This window comes from Cibotium barometz, chromosome 23, assembly GCF_041138505.1.
Source record: "Cibotium barometz isolate CiBa-2024 chromosome 23, ASM4113850v1, whole genome shotgun sequence".
NCBI classification, from domain to species: Eukaryota; Viridiplantae; Streptophyta; class Polypodiopsida; order Cyatheales; family Cibotiaceae; genus Cibotium; species Cibotium barometz.
The window spans coordinates 9,378,344-9,399,012 of record NC_141068.1 but is presented as its reverse complement, the minus strand read 5'-3'; the positions used below and the strand labels follow the sequence as shown (position 1 = coordinate 9,399,012).

The following is a 20,669-nucleotide window of genomic DNA, read 5'->3' as shown; positions in this document are numbered from 1 at the left end:
TTTCACCTATAAATAGGACCTCCTCCCACTATCAGGTCAAGCAGAGCATCACAAGAAGCATCCTGGAAGGTACCAAACTCCAGACAAAATCCGCACTCCACTTCAGCAAAGGAGAAAAAGCAAACATTCTCAGGATCGTTCAATATTCAGGTTGTTCCAGAGCAAAGAACTGTTCGGAGCAGCAGAGCTGGCTACTATTCAATTTGGGTACCAAGGCTAGACTTAACCTAAGCAAGGAAGGAGATATCCGAAGGTCGAGGATTCAGATCTGTAATGTACTCATTCAGATCGAGGATTCAGTTCTGTAACGTACTCATTTAAACTTCATAATAAAGAAAACACACCAAAAGGTGTGGACTCTTCAGTACGTTATTGGGACACAATCAAGTGTCTGGTGTATTCTCTCTCTCCTCTCTTCTCTCAATTAATGCACCACAGTAATTGCACAGCTCATTATGTATGTAAAAGGCTTCCGCACCTGACATTCAGTTTCAGCTTTACCCTTGTAACCTTCACTCTCATACCAGTGAAGCAAATACTCTGCAAGCACAGGACCTGGCTGGCCATTGGGCCTCCACGTGGGTCTTGTGTGAGTGAATCTCCTTCAGATTAAAGCAAAATTTTACAAACAATGTCCTTCCTACTCTTACAGGAAAGTTTGTCAAAACAAGTGACAATTAGGATGCAGAAAAATTCAGAGCACTAAAAGGAAAAGTAAGAAATCTGCCACACAGCGCGCAGAGAACAGACAACTTATGAAACATAGAAATTTTTTCAAATAGAAACATACCTCGGACCGCCATAAGTTATCTCCCAATCTTCTTGGTATGATGTGGAAATGCGTCTGAGAATATATGAAGAAGAAACATGAGAGGTACAGCAGGACAATATGGGCTTTGACGGCTAGTCATGCACTCATAACAATAGCGTGTGAATGCGCGCACACACACACACACACACACACACAGAACAGCAGCAGCAGTGACAACGATGAAAGAGATACATGAACCTAAAAAGGTAAACCTACATGAAATACCACTTGCCCAGCAGCTTTCCCGCTATTCACAAGCAAATTAAAGGAGTCTGCAAAGCCACAGTTCTTCAGCATCTTCAGCTCTCACGTATAAGGTGATCTTTGCACTGACATCAGTCCCTCTCACAAAACCAGTTTCATCTCTTAAGATCATTAACATTTTCGGAATTGCAATGTTTCTGGCACACAGATCATATCAGAGGTAGAAATATACCACAGCTTGTTGCCTCCATTATGGCCATGCTTATGAATGGAACAATTGCACACATGGCTGCTGCAACCTGCATAAGCTCCAAAAGCTCTTCTACATAAATAATAAGTCATCAATTTTGTAAAGCCTTATTGGTTAACAAAAAATGCATCTATTCTTTTAAAAAAATTGTACAAATCAAAACACCTAACTCTCGTGTTAACATAAGTATATAAAAACTCCTAAATCCTTACCTCAGGAGGAGTGAGCTCCAACGAAGGGAAATGTGCCTTTGGGATTATCAAAGAATGCCTGTCATTGAGCAAAATTCAAAATAAGTATCCACATGGATTTGTTTTCTTCAACCGCATGAAGGCTTTGTTCATATTTTCTAACCCTGCCTATTTTGTGGCCACATACGGGCCTCTCTTCACTAAACAAGGGCTGCCTGCAACCCATCCACAACAGGTGGGCTCTAAGGATGAAGACACAAAACCTATGGAACTACCGAGGACCAAGCCCTTCCCTACATGGTTCGGGCCTCTCTTAGATGAAGCCAAAACATCAGCCATCCAAGATGCACCATCCAACATTTGTCCCTAGGTAAGGAGGGGGGAGGGGTGGGGGAGGGGACTCGGATAAAGCCCCCATACAGCACATGTCTTCAGGGGATACAAGAAAAAACACTTACTTATATACTTTAAAAAAATTAATACGCCCCTTCTATAAATTTTAAACGGATAAAAGTATGATCCATGGACCCAGCACATACCCATGACTCAAAGGGTGCACATCCAAAATGCAAACGCACATCTCATCTTCATAAAGCTGCAATCAAGAGCAAAAGATTTACGGTCCACACCAAAAAGCAACAAGATGATTTCTTCTTGTCAAATAAGAAATGAGAACCAAATATGGATGGATAAAGAGTCCATTTAGCTAGAATACTTATGTTTGACCCACATTACCTGCAGGACACATAAGATTCAGCCACACCCCCTCCCCCTCCCCCTAAAAAAATGAAAACACTCCCCTCCCCTCCCCAACAGAAAAAAAAAACATTATGAAAATCCAACGTGATGAACAGTAGCATTATACCAAAAAGGAATTTTTGCTCCATTCTGGGTACATCATTAATGAGTAGACTTTGAAAAAGATGCATAAAAAATGAATTGTTTTGATTCTTGAGGTCTCATGGCAATCATACACCTGGATGAGATGTGTGACACACCTCATTCTAGATACCCTCCACATTAGTTTTCAGGTTTTCCGTCCCATACAACTGCTGCCCATAGCTGTATTTTACAAATGGATACAGCAAGGACTATTCCAAAGAAGTGTACGAGTGCTTGAGTCAGACAGGCCAATGTCACCAGCCATGACCATAGCTCCACTGGGGCTATGGATGATTTCTTGGACTAGCACAGGATTGCACATCGCAGTGTGATGAAGGATTTGGCTGTGGCCAGCGACCAAAATCCAGCCCAGTTAAGGTGAAGTCCATTATTGAAGTGGCCGAGTCCCATAAAGTTTGGGGAAACCATGCCCATGAGCTTGGGCGAATGATGCCCATATGTATACGCCGGTTGAGCTGTGCCGATGCATTTGGGTGACTTGATCATGGCTCGCTGTTGGTGCTGAATCAAGATTGGATGATACAAAGATTTGGGAGATGAGGATATTTCTTTGGTGAATTGTTTTCCGTGATCTACGTTGTTCTTGCAATATGTTTGCACATTATAACTTGTTTTAGGTGAGGATAATGTTTGGTTTTATGCATATGATCATCTGCAGGCTTTAGGATCGCCTGAAATGCCCAAGGATCGTCATGTAAATGTGTGCCCGATGCATGGTTCACTTTTTGCATTAATAAGTTGGGTGTTTGTGCATGTGTGGCAGAAAGGTATGAAACTAATTATCATTATTATTGGTAATGGCATTAGTCTTGAAAGACACTAAGGTTTAAGCAACTTGAGATTTGGGCGCCTGACTCGTGGCTGATTATGCATGCGTGGCCACCTAACAGATTGTTTTGCATGAGGAGCTTTTTTTGGCATATAAAAGGCCAAACATAACATAGCATTCTTGCAGGAGATCTCACTAGTATGCTAGGGGCTATTTTTTGCTAGTCAAAGACGTCTGTGGACACATCTTAACTGGCCGACCTGGTTTTGACTCTCTCTCTCTCTCTCTCTCTCTCTCTCTCTCTCTCTCTCTCATAAACATTCTTTGGCACTTTTGTACAAGGGCAAAGCCCTTTGTTCGGGAAAAATGAGCCTTCAATCTCTGGTGCTTCCCGGAACAAAACTTGCAAGTCCATTTCATTGTGCCGCTCCCACCATATCTTGCATTCACAGCATCGAAGGTCACGTTGTCCCACAGAGGAGAAGACTCCTTCGCATGATGAGACTCGAGAGATAGAATAGGCTCAGGCAAGAACAAGAAGAGAGTAGGTGAAGGCCCAAGGGTCACCTTGACTTGGTCCCAGAGTGCAGAGTGAAGTCGATGTTCTCAGGGGTCAAGGCGGCAGCTACTCAACGTGGCTGTTCTTTCAAAATCGCCTCAAAAAACGAGGCAGCCCGTACTCTACGTTTTATATACCTTCATAAGGTCAGAAAAATCTGAACTTACGAATTGAGAGATTTGAGAAAGAAATAATAGTGAAGAAGGACAAAGACAAAAACAAAGCATTTGAAAGATCAAAAATAAATAAACTAACAAACCTAGCTAGGTTTTTAAAAAAAATCATTTGAAACCCCGTTTCTTACATATGAAACGGGTAGACGTTTCATACATGTTTCTTAAATGTAAGAAATGCATTTCATTGCTATTGTGCAAGGTGGCTTGGAGAGTGATCATTCAGCCACAAGGCAGAGGGGGCCTAGGGATCATTGACCCCACCATTCAAAGCCGCGCCCTGCTAGGCAAGCTGATTGTTACAGGACTCCTTCTCGGTGGTGAGCCTTGTAAGGACTTTCTCTTGGCCCAAATTTCAGCCCGTACACCGAGCCTAGGGGGCCTTGGCCGCAGAGTATCAAATGGATCTTCATAGAGATGCGGGCCCACGGATTTAGCCCAGCTTTCGAGGACAGATTTGCAGCTAGTTTACTCCAAGCTTGGGATCACCTCAGGCCGGCCCTTCTCTCTCTCTCTCTCTCTCTCTCTCTCTCTCTCTCTCTCTCTCTCAGGCCCCCAAGGTAGAAACATAATCCTCTCTCTCTCAATGGGGCTCTGAAACTGTGCCCACCTAGCTGAACAGAATGCCACGAAGGTTAGCGATGACGGTCAATGATGATAGGGCTTTCTAGCCACATTATCACAATGGGGGGAATATTAATACTGAGGGAATAAACAAGTGCTAGGTGGTTGCGTAAACTAGCACTATATTTAGGCTTTAAATAAAGCGGTTCCAATGTACTACTAGTGTGTCTAAGTCTTTTGTGTGGGAACTGTTAGCAGTCATCTCCTGTCTGTATATTTACACCAGGGCCTCTGTTGTGGGTGTGCCTGCCTGATTTAGGTGTTTTCTTATTTTTCCCCTCTCCATATTTTTCCTATTTTTCCTTGGTGTGGGAGGCTATCCTGTGCCTGTCGGCTGATCCAGATGCTGGCCGATTGACTCTGCTGCCCTCGACTTTCCTCTACTACTGGCCGACTGGGAGATGCTTGCCAACTAGAGGTGGGAGCAGGTCGTGGCTGTTCTGGTGGCTGTCAGCTGCTTTTCAGCAGGCCGACTGGTCATCTGGGGCCATATAAAATGGCCCCTTGCCTCCCCACACTTTGTATTTATACGCTTCTCTCTCTCTCTCTCTCTCTCTCTCTCTCTCTCTCTCTCTGCGTTTTTCTGCTGTGCACTTGCTCTAGTGTTTTCAGATCTTGTCTTCATCTCCGCTGCATATTCTGACATGGTATCAGAGCTCTAGGCTCTTGGAAGATCTTGGGAGTTGTGTGAGCAAGAGGGGGGCTGTTTGTGTTGCTGATTGGAGGACTGTTTTGGGCAGTACAGGAAGAGGAGAAGCAAGCGGAAGGCGGGCTGATTTGCTGGACAGCCACTTGCAGGTTTAGTTCTTCCTTTTCTCCCACCCACCCTCCCTTTTGAGTTGCACCCCCGCAATGGCAGATTTACTTGAGATGGCTGAGAAGCACGTGAAGATCCCGACACTCCCCACGTTCCCAGTGGACCGTCACTTGGACGGGAACAACTACGACATATGGAAGGTAATGATGGAATCTGTTTTGGAGTCTTACGACCTTGCTGATTTCATTGTTGTTGGGGTCCCACGGCCGGAGTTAGAGGAAGGGGAGTACCCTCTATTTGGAAGGAACGTGAGGCACAGGCACAGTTATGGGATCGTGTCAATGCCAGAGTCCGTTCTTTCATTTTCCTCAAGTGCACACCATAGGTGATCAACCACATAAAGCATATGACGCTGGCCAGAGGTATTTGGCAGCATTTGGCTTCCCTCTACAAAAGGGTATCGCCCATGAAGAGGATCTCCTTGGAAGTTCAAATACGGGTGATGAATCCTGCAGTCGCCGACGACGCAGGAGCACATCAACAAGCTGCAGGCTCTTCAGCAGGAAGTTCTCCAGGCTGGGAAAGAAATATCATCGGAGGATATGGCCATAACATTGCTGTCACATTTGCCCTCTCAAAACTCAGCCTTTTACTCTTCGTTGATTACCAGTGGCAGGCTCAGCACCATCACATAGGAGGAGCTTGTGCCCATGGTCTCGGACCAGGACGAAAGATTCACGAACCCTCCACAGGGCAGAGGTTTTGAGGCCTTAACTGGCCAAAGGTCGAAAGGCCGGAATAACAACAACAAGGGCAAAGGGAAGGCTTTATCGGAGAAGTGTTCTGAGAAGAAGCCCGACTCAAACTGAGAGAAACTGAAGGCCAAGAGGACCTACAATGATTGTGGCGAGAAAGGCCACCATTGAAGGAAGTGTCCCAAGCAGACTGGGAAGAGTGCTGATTCTTCAGCTTCAGCCGCAAAGACTCCAGCCTTTGTGCACTTAGAGATGATGGACACGGATGCTTCATCTTCTTCCAGCAAGGAGGCAGTTGGCTTCACCGCAAAAATACTCGGGAATGGATTCTCGATAGTGGTGCTTCCAAGCACATGACTCCTTCCCGTGACTTCTTTCTGGATCTGAAACGGCAGTCAGGTCGCATTTTTATTGGCGACAATTCCACAATTCCAATACACAGTGAGGGCCGGATGGAGATCATTCCCAATGGCAGAGGGGGTAAGCATTCCTCTCGTGTTCTTTACATCCTAGCACTTGGTTTTCATCTATTGTCAGTGCACGAGGTATGCAAGACTGGCTTCCGGGTGGAGTTTGAGGAGCATTCTGTTGCTCTACGGGACTACGAGACTGGCCATGTTGTTTGGGAAGGCGGCGTGGAGAATGGTATATACAAGCTCTCCGCACTCTCCTCTTTGACAGGTTCTCTCAGGTTGGTGACTTGTGGCACTTTCGGTTTGGCAACTTAAATGTGGATGCGTTGCAACGAGCCTTCCGGGACCAGATGGTGGTTGGCTTGCCAAATGTTGGCAGCAAGCAAGGACGCTGCAGTTCTTGCATACGTGGTAGGCAGCACAAGGAAGCCTTTCCAAAGCAGGCTTCCACGCGGGCTTCGAAACCATTGGAGTTGGTACATACTAACTTGTGTGGACCTATGAAGACAGCATCCTTGGGAGGTTCACTGTTCTTCATGCTGCTTGTTAATGATTGTTCCATATTCACATGGGTTTATTTCCTTTCTCAGAAGGACCAAGCTTTTGCTCGATTCCAGGAGTGGCATGTGCATAGTTGCAAAAAAACATATTTTTTTGAATAAATAAAAATATGTAAGTTTCAAAACGTCTCAATTTTTGGGACGCGTTTTTTAATGGCAGTTTTTTAATTAATTTTTTAAAAAAAATAAAAAAAAAGTTATTAAAAAATTTGGGGTGTGTTTTAAAAAAACAAGAATGCTCAATGTTGAATGGTCATTAGTAAATCAATATTAAAGTTGGCATTGCCGCCACCAGACCCATGGGAGCTTGGGGCCATGTGAATGTATTATCATTATGATTTAATGAATTATGATAGCCATAGGCTTCAAATTGTTCACTCTTGAGTTTTTATGCACAAGTTTAACTTTTATACATGAAATCTGTGGTTCCTAGGGATAAAAACTATATATACAGGCCATAATTAATGAATAAAAAACTTATTTTAAAAACTTTCCCAAAAATAAAAAACGTTTTTAAAAGTATAAAACTCATATAATACTTCTCGTTTTAAAAACGTCTGGAAACTATGGGCATGTGATGGTGGAGAAAGAGTCTGGCTTGCAAGTGAAGACTCTCCAGGCTGACAAAGGAGGTGAATTTTCTTCTAATGCTTTCGTGAGATTTTGTGCGAAACATGGCATCAAGAGGGAACTGGCCAATAAAGGTTCGCCGTCAGAGAATGGAATAGTAGAACAAAAGAACAGGACTATGGTGGAGATGGCGAGGACGATGCTGGAGCATCATGATCTTCCTCATCCACTGTGGGAAGAGGCTGTGGCTACGGCTGTCCATATCCTCAACCGGTCTCCGACGACTTCAGTACCGAACATGACTCCTTTTGAGGCATATTTTGGCAGGAAACCTAATGTCTCCCATTTCCGTGTGTTTGGGAGAGATGCGTATGTTCACATTCCGAAGAAGCAGAGGGGGACGCTCAACTCTAAGTTCCAAAAGCTTATCTTTGTGGGATATAACTCTCTTTCCAAGGGATACAGGATATATGATCCAGAGAGGAACAAGGTTGTTGTCAGCAGGGATGTGGTCTTTGATGAGCATGTTCCGATTTCCACTATCGATGAGCAGCCACTTCTTGGAGACCCAAAGGATTCTGATGATGATTCCCAGTCTATTGTTCTGGACAACCTCAGTCAGTTCAGGAGGTTGAGCTCGCAGTTGGAGATGAGCCCCCACAGTAGCAGGAGGCTCCGCGTTCTGTTCGAGTACCCAGGTGGTTAGTGGACACCCTTCCGGAGTCGGGTGTCACGGAGCTTCTCTCCGAATGGACCACAGAGGACGGACCTCGAAGATCGCACACAGTCCATGATAAAAGTCATTCAGCGGAGCTTTTACAGGTAAACTATGCTTTGATGTCTCGTATCATGCAAGACAAAGAGCCCACTTCCATCAAGGAAGCCCTTGCACAGGATACTTGGAGGAAAGCCATGCAGGTGGAATTGGATGCCATTGAGAAAAACAACACTTGGGAGTTGATATCCAGGCCGTCAAAACAGTCAGTCATTGGTGTCAAGTGGGTCTTTAAGACTAAATATGCATCAAATGGGTCGGTGGACAAACACAAAGCCAGACTTCTGGCTAAGGGTTATGCTCAGCGGCCAAGCATTGACTATGAGGATACCTTTGCACCGACAGCGAGGATGACCACGATTCGGACCGTTCTTGCCCTTGCTTCTTCTCAGCGGTGGCCCGTATATCAGATGGATGTCAAATCTGCGTTCCTTAATGGTGACCTGCACAGGAGGAGGTGTATGTTGAGCAGCCTCCAGGCTTCACGGTTCCAGGATCAGAAGGGATGGTTTACAGGTTAAGGAAGGCCTTGTATGGTCTTAAACAGACTCCCATGGCTTGGAATCAGAAGATTGATTCCTTCTTTCTCCGGACTGGATTTTAGAGATCGGTTGCAGATCCCAACCTATATCTCTTTCGGAAACGCGGCATGGTCACGTTAATCATCCTTTATGTGGATGATCTCATTCTCACCGGCGGTCATGTGGAGCACATTAGAGTGACGAAGGCTACCTTGTCAAAGGAGCTTGAGATGATCGACTTAGGCTTACTTGACTTCTTCTTGGGATTGGAGATCTGGCAGACCCAGAGGGGGTTTTTTGTCTCTCAGCAAGCAGCAGTATGTTCATGAGTTGCTTGAGGCCTTTGGGATGGAGAACTGCAAGCCTATTACGTCACCGATGAGCCCGAACACGAAGCTGATAGTGAATGATCCTTGTGAGCCCGTTGATGCCTCTCTGTACCAAAAGTTGGTTGGTTCATTGATCTAGTTGCTGAAGACCAGATTGGACTTGACCTTTTCTGTGGGGCTGTTATGCAAACGCCATTGAAGTCTCATTGGGACGTAGGATTGCGGATCTTGCGGTATCTGCAGGGTACGAAGGATCTTGGACTCTTTTACACAGGAGGGGGATTGATGGATGGAGTGACTCAGATTGGGGAGGAGATCCACATCAGGCTACAGTTTTTCCTTCGGCTCAGGAGCGGTTTCATGGAGCAGTAAACTGTAAGAGGCAGCCAACTATTGCCTTATCATCGACAGAGGCAGAGTACCGAACTGATTGTGGTGCTGCTTGCGAGGTTGTGTGGTTGCGGAGGTTGCTTGGCAAGATTGGGTTTCCACACAAGGAGCCCACAGTCATCCAGTGCGATAACCAGAGCTGTATAGCTATTGCTCGAAACCCGGTCTTCCATGCCCGGACCAAGCACTTAGAGATACAATATCACTTTGTTCGTGAGAAGATCTTGGCTGGTGACATCTTGCTTCTTTATTGTTCGACGGAGGACAATGCGGCGAACCTCTTCACGAAGTCTCTACCTCAAGCTCATAGTTGTCAAGTACAAAAAGTTCGATTCGGTATGGTACGTTCAAATACGGTCTCGGAACGCACCGCTAAATTTTGAAAATAAAAAATATGGTGGAGGTACGGTCCATTAAAAAATACTTAAAAATACGATGGAGAGAAGGGTCCCGGGAGAAGGAAAGGGAGAGGGAGGGAGAGGCTTGAGGAAGAGGGAGAGAGAGGGAGAGGCTTGATGAAGAGGTGGAGGCTTGAGGAAGACTCAAGAGAGAGAGGCTTGAAAGTTGAGGAAGAGGGAGAGGCTTGAGCCTTGAGCCTTGAGCCTTGAGCCTTGAGCCTTGAGGGGGAGGCTTGAGCCTTGAGGAAGAGGGAGAGAGCCTAGAGGGGACTCAAGGGAGAGGATAGACTTGAGCAATGAGCACTTGTGAGGGGAGGGTTGAGCAATGAGAACTTGTGAGGATGGGGTTGGGGGAGGGCCTATTATATACATAATAGGGAGAGGCTCAAGGCTCAAGCAAAGGCAAGTTGGTAACCAAAGGGCCAAGGCAAGCAAGTAAAAGCTAAGCAATGAACAGCCCCAAAAAACGCCCAACAAATGGCTCTCCAAACGGTCAAAAAAATGACGAACAAAACGGTCAAAAAAAACGGGCAAAAAAAAAAACGATCACCTGAGATCCGGATCGAACCGCCAGCGCACGAACCGTATCGAATCGAACTTGGGGGGTGGTACGCAAACCGGGTACAACTATGCTCCGGTGGCACTCTAGCTCACTGGGGTTGGTTCTACATCCAGGAGCTGAGAGGGGTATTAGCAGTCATCTCCTATCTGTATATTTACACCAGGGCCTTTGTTGTGGGTGTTCCCGCCCGATTTAGGTGTTTTCTCATTTTTCCCCACTCTCCATATTTTTCCCTATTTTTCCTTGGTGTGGGAGGCTGTCCTGTGCCTATCAGCTGATCTAGATGCTGGCCGACTGACTCTGCTGCCCCCGACTTTCCTCTGCTGCTGCTGGCCGATTGGAGGTGGGAGCAGGTCGTGGCTGTTCTGGTGGCTGTCGGCTGCTTTTCAGCAGGCTGACTGGTCATCTGGCCCCTTGCCTCCCCACACTTTGGATTCTTGTATCCGAGATTTCTTGTGTATATAGCAGAGTTATACGCTTCTCTCTCTCTCTCTCTCTCTCTCTCTCTCTCTCTCTCTCTCTCTCTCTCTCCTCTGCATTTTTCTGTTGTGCACTTGCTCTAGTGTTTTCAGATCTTGTCTTCATCTCCGCTCCATATTCTGACAGGAACAACCTCTTAGAAGGATATTATGTAAAGTAGTGATGTGTGGCAAAGTGACACCTATTAGGGACACTTGGTATCATATTTGGCATATGGCATATGTAGTATGCTTCACCTTTGTAAAGGGGGTCTCTCCTATAAAAAGGACCTATCTCTATAATGAATTCATGCTTTCAAATACTCTTGTATTTCCCTTAATCCCTTTGCTATTATGCTGATAGCCTTGCTGGTCAACATCTCTCTCTCTCTCTCTCTCTCTCTCTCTCTCTCTCATCACCCGCATGTTACTCTTTCGAGAGAACCATGCTGCATAGATCGTTCTTTCACCGTAGCTACCCTTTCCTACCATGGGGGAGGAGACTCATTGTATATCTGGAAAGGTCCCATGGGTCATAATTTGGCCTTCCATGGACGATAACAAACTACTCTACACTCTACTCTCTCTCTCTCTCTCTCTCTCTCTCTCTCTCTCTCTCTCCTCATTAGTAGTGCGCTTGCACTCTCTCTTTTTTTAACGTCGAACTCATCACGTAACTACGATAGATTGTGGTTGGCAACTCAGAACCATGCTGCATAGATCGTTCTTTCACCGTAGCTACCCTTTCCTACCATGGGGGAGGAGACTCATTGTATATCTGGAAAGGTCCCATGGGTCATAATTTGGCCTTCCATGGACGATAACAAACTACTCTACACTCTACTCTCTCTCTCTCTCTCTCTCTCTCTCCTCATTAGTAGTGTGCTTGCACTCTCTCTTTTTTTAACGTCGAACTCATCATGTAACTACGATAGATTGTGGTTGGCAACTCATGACCCAACCATAGGTTCAGTATCTCAAACCACCCCCAAGCCTGAGGTGACAGGTCAGATTGCCGCAAGCTTGCCAGTCACACCAATGACCCCAACCTGGTGTCCCATACACCAAGCCGAATCACCCGCTGACAGCTCCATGGTTGAGAGATCTTGCACGCTCCTTGGTAACTCCAGGCTACTGCGTGGCTACTTGATCTCGTGTCTAATAAGTGACCCTAATTCACTTATATAGTAATAACCTAGCTATAAGTGGCTTGCTTTTATTTATAAATCTTTCCTGCTTTATTTATAAGCTTTTAGTAGCCATTATTAGCCCCTAGTTATTATTATTAGCCCGTGGCTATCATTTCCAATCCCATGGCCACTCTAGACCTCCTCTTGCTAGCGCCCTTAGCCTACATGTGAACCCTCCAACGCCCTTGGCTAAGCCTTAATCCTAATCCTAATCTTGGGTTAGTCCACGTGTTCCCTGCCCGAGCCCTAGGCCAATCGGGACATAACATTATTACTAGTGTTCTAGTTTGAGCATGGTCCTGATATGTGCATTCTCCCAAGTTATCCATGATGAGAGTGTTGTGAAACCTGATAGTTCTATGATTCTCCAACAGAGAAGTATTTTGTGTTTTCTCCTAGGTATGGTGATGCTACCATGTCTTGATGTAGATAGGTAATATGATGTGACCAGCTATGACAATTATCGACGTGATTTCAAGTTATTCGAGTCCATGGGAGTCCGGGATTGAGGTGTTGTTTGTGTTCCTCACGACCTTGATTTGGTTTAGATTTGGTCTTTTGACCCACAAGGATAGTCTTGTAGGAATAAAGGCTTGTGATTAAGCTAGTTCTTGTACATGTAACTATGTGGAAAGATTAGACGTGTGTGAAGCTGACTTTGGAGTCAGTTGTCTAATGTGACTAGACTTTCCCAGATTCATTTCCAAGAGTGGAAATGTCTGAGGAGGGGAAGTATATTACATACCTGCCGCAAGGTTAGCTGGCCTAATCTTGGGTTAGGGGACCCTAAAGATTTGAACTAGGGTGTTCATTAGTGTTATCCCATAAGTTAGAGCTATTTATAGATCTATAGTGGCTATATAAGGAGATGAGCCTATTGAGTGGACTATTGTATTGTATCGTGTTGTCGCATGACAAAGGCCTGGGACACGGTCCACTCCGAGCCTTAGCCCCGCCCTTGTGTCGGGGGTGGTCTGCCGATGCAAACCTACGGTTGAGTGACGAGTTGGCGTGCACAACCCCTCATTGGAAGCTAATCATGTTTGTCCTCCTGTGTTTAGGAGATCTATGGGCGAAACATTAGGTGTCCAAAAATACTTAAACTCAAAAGCATATCAATATCAAGTACAACAACTTTGTCAAACTCGAAATGTACTTAGCGTTATAATTTGCCGAAGTTGTCTTCGAGTACATCAAGTATAGACAGGTGCGTAGATATGTTTTTTATTGTTGTTGATGCAAAAACAAGCTGAAAACAACCTAAAACAGCCCAAATCTGCACAAATCTCTCAAGAAGCTTGCTCACGTCCTCTTTCTATTTGTGTCCAACTTTATAAAAGTGCGTCCATGTGTAACTTGTTTGAACACAATGCTAATCAATACACTTAAATACACTAAGATTTGATGGACACTTGCTCAAAATACAAGAAGTAAATTGCTGAATTGATTCTCCCTCAAATAAAGTATATTAATCTTGGGAGAATCAAGTACATAGTGTCATGGGCATTTCTGACCAAATTTCCATACCAATGCATATGAAGACAGTATTGCAAACAAGTGGTTGTCGATGTAGACTTGACCCTCTCAAGTGCCCATGTTCCCTACCATCTGCGCTCTATTGTTCCACCAACACATGGTAGCAACAATCTGCAAGAGAGCACGTAGGACAAGAGAACACTACACAAGGTATGTGATCTTGTAATCCGGTTCCTCCCTCCTGCTACTTGCTCCCAAATAGCAAGTAGAGTTGATGATAGCGGAAGTCTTCGCGATGGAAGTCCTTGGAGTGTTGAGATCTTTGATTTGTCGCCTTTCTTCACGACAAAAGTGGGCTCCGGCCCTACATACTCGCGAAGGAGACTCACATGAAAAGCATTGTGAATGCCAATCTGAAAGCCACTTCATTGATCTTCTCGATCACTCGAAAAGGCCCATAGTACTTGGTTGCAAGCTTAGGATATGCACCCTCTTTGCCAGGCCTCTTTGCAAGTCTTGCTTTCTCAAATTTCAGCAATACCCACTCATTCTCTTTAACATCCAATTGCCTTCTATGCTTGTCGGCAGCCTTTTTATGCTTGTCTTGTGACCTTGCAATGGATGTCTGCACCTGAGCAAAAGCAATATCCAAGTCTCTTACATACTCATCAGCTGCAAATATCTCATTCTTTGTGCGAAGGATGGGTGACAAAACCACCTTACCATAAACAATCTTAAACTTGGCCTTTCCCGTAGATGCATGCACTGTGTTGTTGTATACAAATTCCACAAGCGGTAAGTACTTCTCCCAAGAAGACTTCTGATCCGCCACATAACATTTCAAGAGATCCAACACGGCTGAATTTGCAGCCTCACTTTGCCCATCCGTTTGAGGGTGATAAGCTAATGAGAAGTCCAATTTGGTGCCCATATTATCAAATAAGGCGCGCCAAAAGAGACTTGTACTCCTGGGATCTCTATCCCCTACAATGGACTTCGGCATTCCATGATGTCTGAACACTTGTGCAAGATATATTTTAACCATATGCTCAGATTTAATGTTCTTTTTGACTGGCAAGAAATGAGCTTGCTTACTAAACTTGTTCACAATTGTCCAAATTGCATCATTATCCTGTTGGATACGTGGCAAGTCCATAATGAAATCCATTGTAATACTTTTCCATGGCTGCGTGGGAATAAGCAATGGCTGAAGCAAACCTGGTGCCTTTTGCCTATCAAATTTAACCTTTTGACAGGTGATACATGCACGTACATGTGCTTCTATGTCCTTCCGCATACCTAGCCAAAAGAAATACCGCTCAATCATGTGCGTAGTAGGCATTATGCCTCTATGACTAGCATATGGAGGAGCATGGCACTCATCCAAAACCTTTTGCCTCATGTCAGACACCACACATAGGCAATTATCTTTCATGAGATAACCCTCTTTGATCACATATGAGGCATGTGCATGACCAGCCATCAAATCAGCCCAAATAGTAGCAAAATCAGCATCCGTATGATACAAATCACGCATGGTAGACAAGTCCCCACCCATGAGAGGCAACCGAGATAGCTGCTACATACAGCTTTCGTGACAATGCATCGGCCACTACATTCTTCTTTCCGGGGTGTGCAAGATCTGAAAATGAAACATCGAGAGGAAATTGGCCCTCCTCATATACTTCTCTGACAGCTTAGTTTGAGTAAGAAAATACCTCAAACTCTGGTGATCTGTCTTCACAATGAAATCAGTCCCAAGAAGGTAATGTTTCCATATAGTAAGTGCATGAATTACAGCCAAGAGCTCTTTCTCATAAATGCCAAGAGATAGCTCTGCATCATGCAATCTACGACTCTCATAAGCCACGGCATGTCCCTCTTGATTAAGGACAGCTCCTATGCAATTTCCAGATGCATCACATTCCACACAAAAAGGCTTTTGCAAATCCGGAATGATCAACACTGGACCATGAGTAGTTGCATCTTTCAATTTGAGGAATGCATCTCTCTCTACATTAGTCCATTTGAACACGGCCTTCTTCTTTGTTAAATCATGTAAGGAGAAGCAATCCATGCAAAGTCCCGAATGAACCTACGGTAGTAAGAGCATAATCAAAGAAAACTACAAATCTCATGCACCAAACTCAATTCGGGCCAATTCCGAATTGCATCAATCTTTGCACGATCCATCCGCACTCCATCTTTGGACACAATATACCCAAGATAATGTATCTCTAACAAGAAGAATTCACTCTTCTTTGCATTTATGAAGAGTTTATGCTTATGGAGCTCTTCAAAAACAATAGCCAAATGAGCTTTATGCTCTTCTTCGGTCTTCGAAAAGACTAGGATGTCATCAAAGAAGACACCTGTAAATTTCTTGTACCCACGGAATATGCGATCCATCATTCTATTGAATGTAGCCGGGGCATTTGTAAGACCAAAAGACATAACAAGATACTCATAAAGCCCAAATGCTGTCCTGAAAGCAGTTTTTTGTACACATCTTCAGACACTACACGCACTTGATGATACCCACTCTTGAGATCAATTCGGCTAAAGCATGCCAATCCATCCAACTTGTCAAGGATGTCGTCTATGCGTAGAATCAGAAACCGATTCTTGATGGTAAGCTTATTCAAAGCTCTATAATCCACACACATAGGAAAGGATCCATCCTTCTTTTGAACCAAGAGGACGGGTGAACAATATGGGGAAGAGCTTGGTTGAACCATACCCTTTTCAAGAAGCTCATTTACTTGCTTCATGATCTCCTGTTTTTGGGATGCACTTACATGATAGGCTGGCCTATTAGGTGGTGAGCTACCCGACACAAGATCAATGCGATGATCTTCCGGTCGTACAGGTGGTAACTCATCAGCAAAACAATCATTGTGCTCTTGTAAAAATTTCAGCCTATCATTACTAAGAGTGTTTACATGTACATTAATTTGTACATGAGATATCTACAAGGGGAATGGTATCACCCTCTTCACCAGCATCAATTACATGTTCTCGGCCTTTATGTATGAAGGTGATCCTGTTGGTCTTGTAAGCCTTGCATGGATCAATACGTGTATGCCAAGGCTTTCCAAGCAATACATCACAGCCATTCAAAGGTGCCACAAGAAAATTCTCATGATCCACATAGCCTTGAATGTGTATGCGCAACCTGCACTTCTCTACCAACAAAGGCAGCCCCTACTTCAATTTAAGGACCCATGTCCTCCACTTCAATACCCAAAGCAGCTGCCATCTGTGTGGATATGAAATTTTCAAATGCACAATCATCAAACATGAACAAAGCGGGCTGATCTTTGAGCTGTCCCCAAGCTTTACATACAACCCTATCTTTGCTATCATGTGAAGTGTTGCCCTGCACATCCGGAACCATATGCACATTAGGCTTTGATACATTTGCATTATCACACTTCTTCTTGTTTGGGTATGCCTTTGCAATATGCTCGGTGCTACCACAAGTAAAGCATTTCCCCTCACTCATATATTGCTTTTTCTGTTCCGGAGTGAGACCATAGTCTCTCAGTTTGAAGGGACGCTTCTTGGTAGTGTTATTTTGAGCCTTTGGACCATTTTTATCTTAGTTTTGGTCCTTTTTAGGTGGCTGTCCATCATTTTGCAGGTTTTGGACAGCCCTCTCTTTGCCTTGAAATAAGGGTTTAGCCTTATTGGATCGATCCAATTTGAGTTCCAATTACTCGGTGGCTGTAGCGGCTGCGATTAATTGGTGTAAGGTATGACTAGGATACATTTGTAGTCCCGCTTTGTACACGGGTTGCAATCCCGATTGAAACCTTCTCTTCCTTTCCGCCTCGGTGACATGCATAAATGGAGACACCTCCAAAAGCACTTTCCAAAACTTTTATACATATGCATTTACCGATTCCCCCTCATTTTGCTTTACCCAATCCCACTTCATTGTTATCTCATTCAATGCATTGGGAGGCAAGAATTGAGCATAGAACCTCTCCTTGAACTCTTTCCATGATCTAACAGGATTCGGTGAGAGCTTCTCCGTGAGCCACCAATGGGCAGCAGTGCCTTTCATGAACATGCTTACATGCCGGATCATGGATGTAACATGCGGAAGCTTCGGAGAAGGATCGGTACTTCAAAACTCAGAAATCAGCACTCTTTTCGCGACGGAAATTAACGCACAAACTGAAAGGAGATGTGCAGAAAATAGAGAGAGAAGGGGGAGATGGAGAGGACTCAGTATTGGGTCCCAATTATCCTCTGTAGGGCCCCCACCACGGATGGTGTTTTTGCTTTATTAGAATGATGTAAATCTGAAAACAAATACAGAAAACTTGACCTTTTCTTGGCTGGAAAATCCTGCCCTTGACCTGAATCCTTCACCCCTTTGCGTTAGCAAGCCCTTGGCTGTCTTGGCCCCTTGGTTTGCTTGAGCACTTGGTGAAAAATGAGATGAATGATGGGATTATGGACCTCTCCTATTTATACTATCCTTCACGGGCAGTCGGCCAACATTAATGCAGTTGGCCAGCAGCATATTCCCACGACTGAGTAATTTCAGCATTAAATGCTCAAATAAATCCCAATAAATGCTGCATAAATTCCCTAGCAAGCTGGGGAGATAGGCGCTTGCTTCCAGAAGGCTGGGCACATCTTTTGCCCACAATCCCAAGGCTGGGCAGCCTGTATGGGCTGCCCCATACATGCCCTACAGCCATTTAAAGGCTGTATGCTCCTGAAAATAGCCTTAATTTTTGCCCACAGCCCTTCCATGGTTGGTGGATCCAGTCTGGGCCTTCTTGGCCCTCATGGGGATGGTTTCACACCATTCTTATGCCCATACTAAGCTCCAGGCTGGCCCCTTGTCCTAAACCTAATCTACTCAGTGCTCTGGCATCCGGTACCATACCAGATACACAGAACCACTGACATCATTCTAGAGGGAGACTCACAGCACGGACTGGCACTGTTTCATGTGCAGGACAGTGCACACCTGACCTTAGACTCCTCTGCAGGACAATGCACACCTGACCTCGGACATCTGAGATGGATCCCTGGTTGACTCGTCCCGGACTGGGCTCACATGGGACCAGTTCACCATCCCAGGTCCTGCACCTTCTGTACAAAAATGTCTACGTGGCATCCAAGTGCAGAATGCACGTGACATCCCCTTTTGCTTAACTTGACGGAAGCTGCATAGCCTCCAAATAATCCGTCAATAATGCCGGATAGTCTTCGAAAAATTCTTTGTCGAGCCATACCGCTTCATGAGTTCCTCGGTCCTGAAACTTCGTGAGGAACTCTTGTAGTCTTCGGCCTGAGCCATGCTTGAAACGGTGCAGAAGGATCTGTTCTGGAACCATTACTTCTGCTTCATCAACAATGTTTGGTTCCGCTTTGTCTTTGACCTCTGAAGGGGGTGGACCTACATATGGCTTTAACCAACTGACATGAAATACATCGTACATAGTCCAACTCGGAGGTAGCTTTAACTGCATAGACACCTCATTAATCTTTTTCCGGATGGGAAATGGTCCGAAGCTCCTGAAAGACAACTTTGGGCATCGCTTGCCCACCTGCTTCAATCTTTGCTTCATAATCCGAAGATACACCCAATCCCCTTCCGAAAACTTCATGTCCCTTCGGTCTTTATTGGCCTGTCGAGTGTAGGCCTCTTGCGCTTTAGTCAATCTGTCTTTAACGAACTCTAGGATCTCCTGGTAAGACTCCGTCGCTCTGTTCGCCTCCGGTGCTGAAGACGAAGTCGTGGTTAACAACGACTGGAAAGGCCTTCCAAACGCTGCCTCATATGGAGTCCTGCCAATAGCTGAAGAAAAAGAGTCATTCAAAACAGCTTGAACTAAAGGCAAAAACGATTCCCACTTACCTTGCTGATCGTGGACATAACACTTCAGCACATCAAAGGCCAACTGGTTGTATATCTCCGTTTGGCCATCTGTCTATGGGTGAAATGCACTGGAAAAATTCAACTTAGTACCAAAATTATCAAACAATGCCCTCCAAAAATGACTGGTAAACTTGGCATCTCGGTCTGACACTATGGTTCTAGGAATCCCGCCAATCGGGTACCAATGCCGAATGAATAACTGGGCAACATCCTCGGCGGTCCATTGGCCCTGCACGGAATAAGCATAACAAATTTGCTAAACCTATCAACAATAGTTAAGCACTACGTATTACACTTACTCGGACTGGGAGGCAGATTTGTGACAAAGTCCATCGAAATGTCCTGGAACAGACATTCAGGAATTGGCAAGGGCTGTAACAACCCTATCTTCTTTCCATGAGGAGCTTTCACCTTTTGACAAATGTCACAGCGTTGTACATATGTAAACACATCACGCCTCATCTTTGGCCAATAGTATTGCCATTCTAATTTTCTCCAGAGTCGAATTCATGCCCCTATAACCACTTGTAATGGCGTCATGGGCATCATGGAGAAGAGCTGCCCTGAATGACTTCATGACACACAGTCGGCCTTTGTAGAAAAGCCAACCATCGCGTATCAGACAATGGCATGGTCTTGTGGCATCCAATGCCTGTTCCCACTGAGTACTGAATTCCTCGGAATCCGCGTACGTGTGCTTCATGTCCTCTAGTCCTGTACCAACAAGGTTAAGTCTAGTGGTCTGAATCGTAGATACTTGTCCCTTCCTGCTCAAAGCATCGGCCACTGGATTGGCCTTTCCTGGAAGGTACTCAATCATACCACCGAACTGCTGGAATATCCGACTCCAGCGGTGTTGTCGATCACTCCACTGTGCACTTGGCATCGTCTGAATCCAGCGCAATGCCTGATGGTCAGTGCGAACCTCGAAGTCATGGCCATACAGGAAATGTTTCCAATGTTTCAAGGCCTGTATAACTGCTAGGAGTTCACGATCATAGACTGAGTAGTTCTTCTCGGCGGGCAGTAACTTACGAGACATGTAAGCTACTGGATGACCATTCTGTTGCAATACACCTCCAATTGCGATGTTACTCGCATCGGTGATCACTTGAAATGGTTCGTC

At 45.0% G+C, this 20,669-nt stretch overlaps 1 protein-coding gene across 6 annotated transcripts in view; it reads right to left on the bottom strand.

The window, feature by feature from the left end:
- The window catches only part of LOC147625602 (uncharacterized), a 65,554-nt gene that overhangs the window by 31,626 nt on the left and 13,259 nt on the right, over positions 1-20,669 (bottom strand). For 2 of the 6 annotated variants that reach the window (XM_086817123.1, XM_086817124.1), the window contains exons 2-7: positions 1,996-2,051; positions 1,478-1,535; positions 1,248-1,314; positions 1,028-1,083; positions 791-844; positions 479-559 (exon numbers count right to left, since the gene is read on the bottom strand). In XM_086817123.1, the coding sequence (XP_086673249.1) occupies positions 479-559; positions 791-844; positions 1,028-1,083; positions 1,248-1,314; positions 1,478-1,535; positions 1,996-2,051 (372 nt within the window). Of the gene's footprint in view, positions 1-478; positions 603-790; positions 845-1,027; positions 1,156-1,247; positions 1,315-1,477; positions 1,536-1,995; positions 2,052-20,669 lie in introns of all 6 variants that reach the window. The other 4 variants (XM_086817125.1, XM_086817126.1, XM_086817127.1 and 1 more) reach the window with 3 other exon arrangements.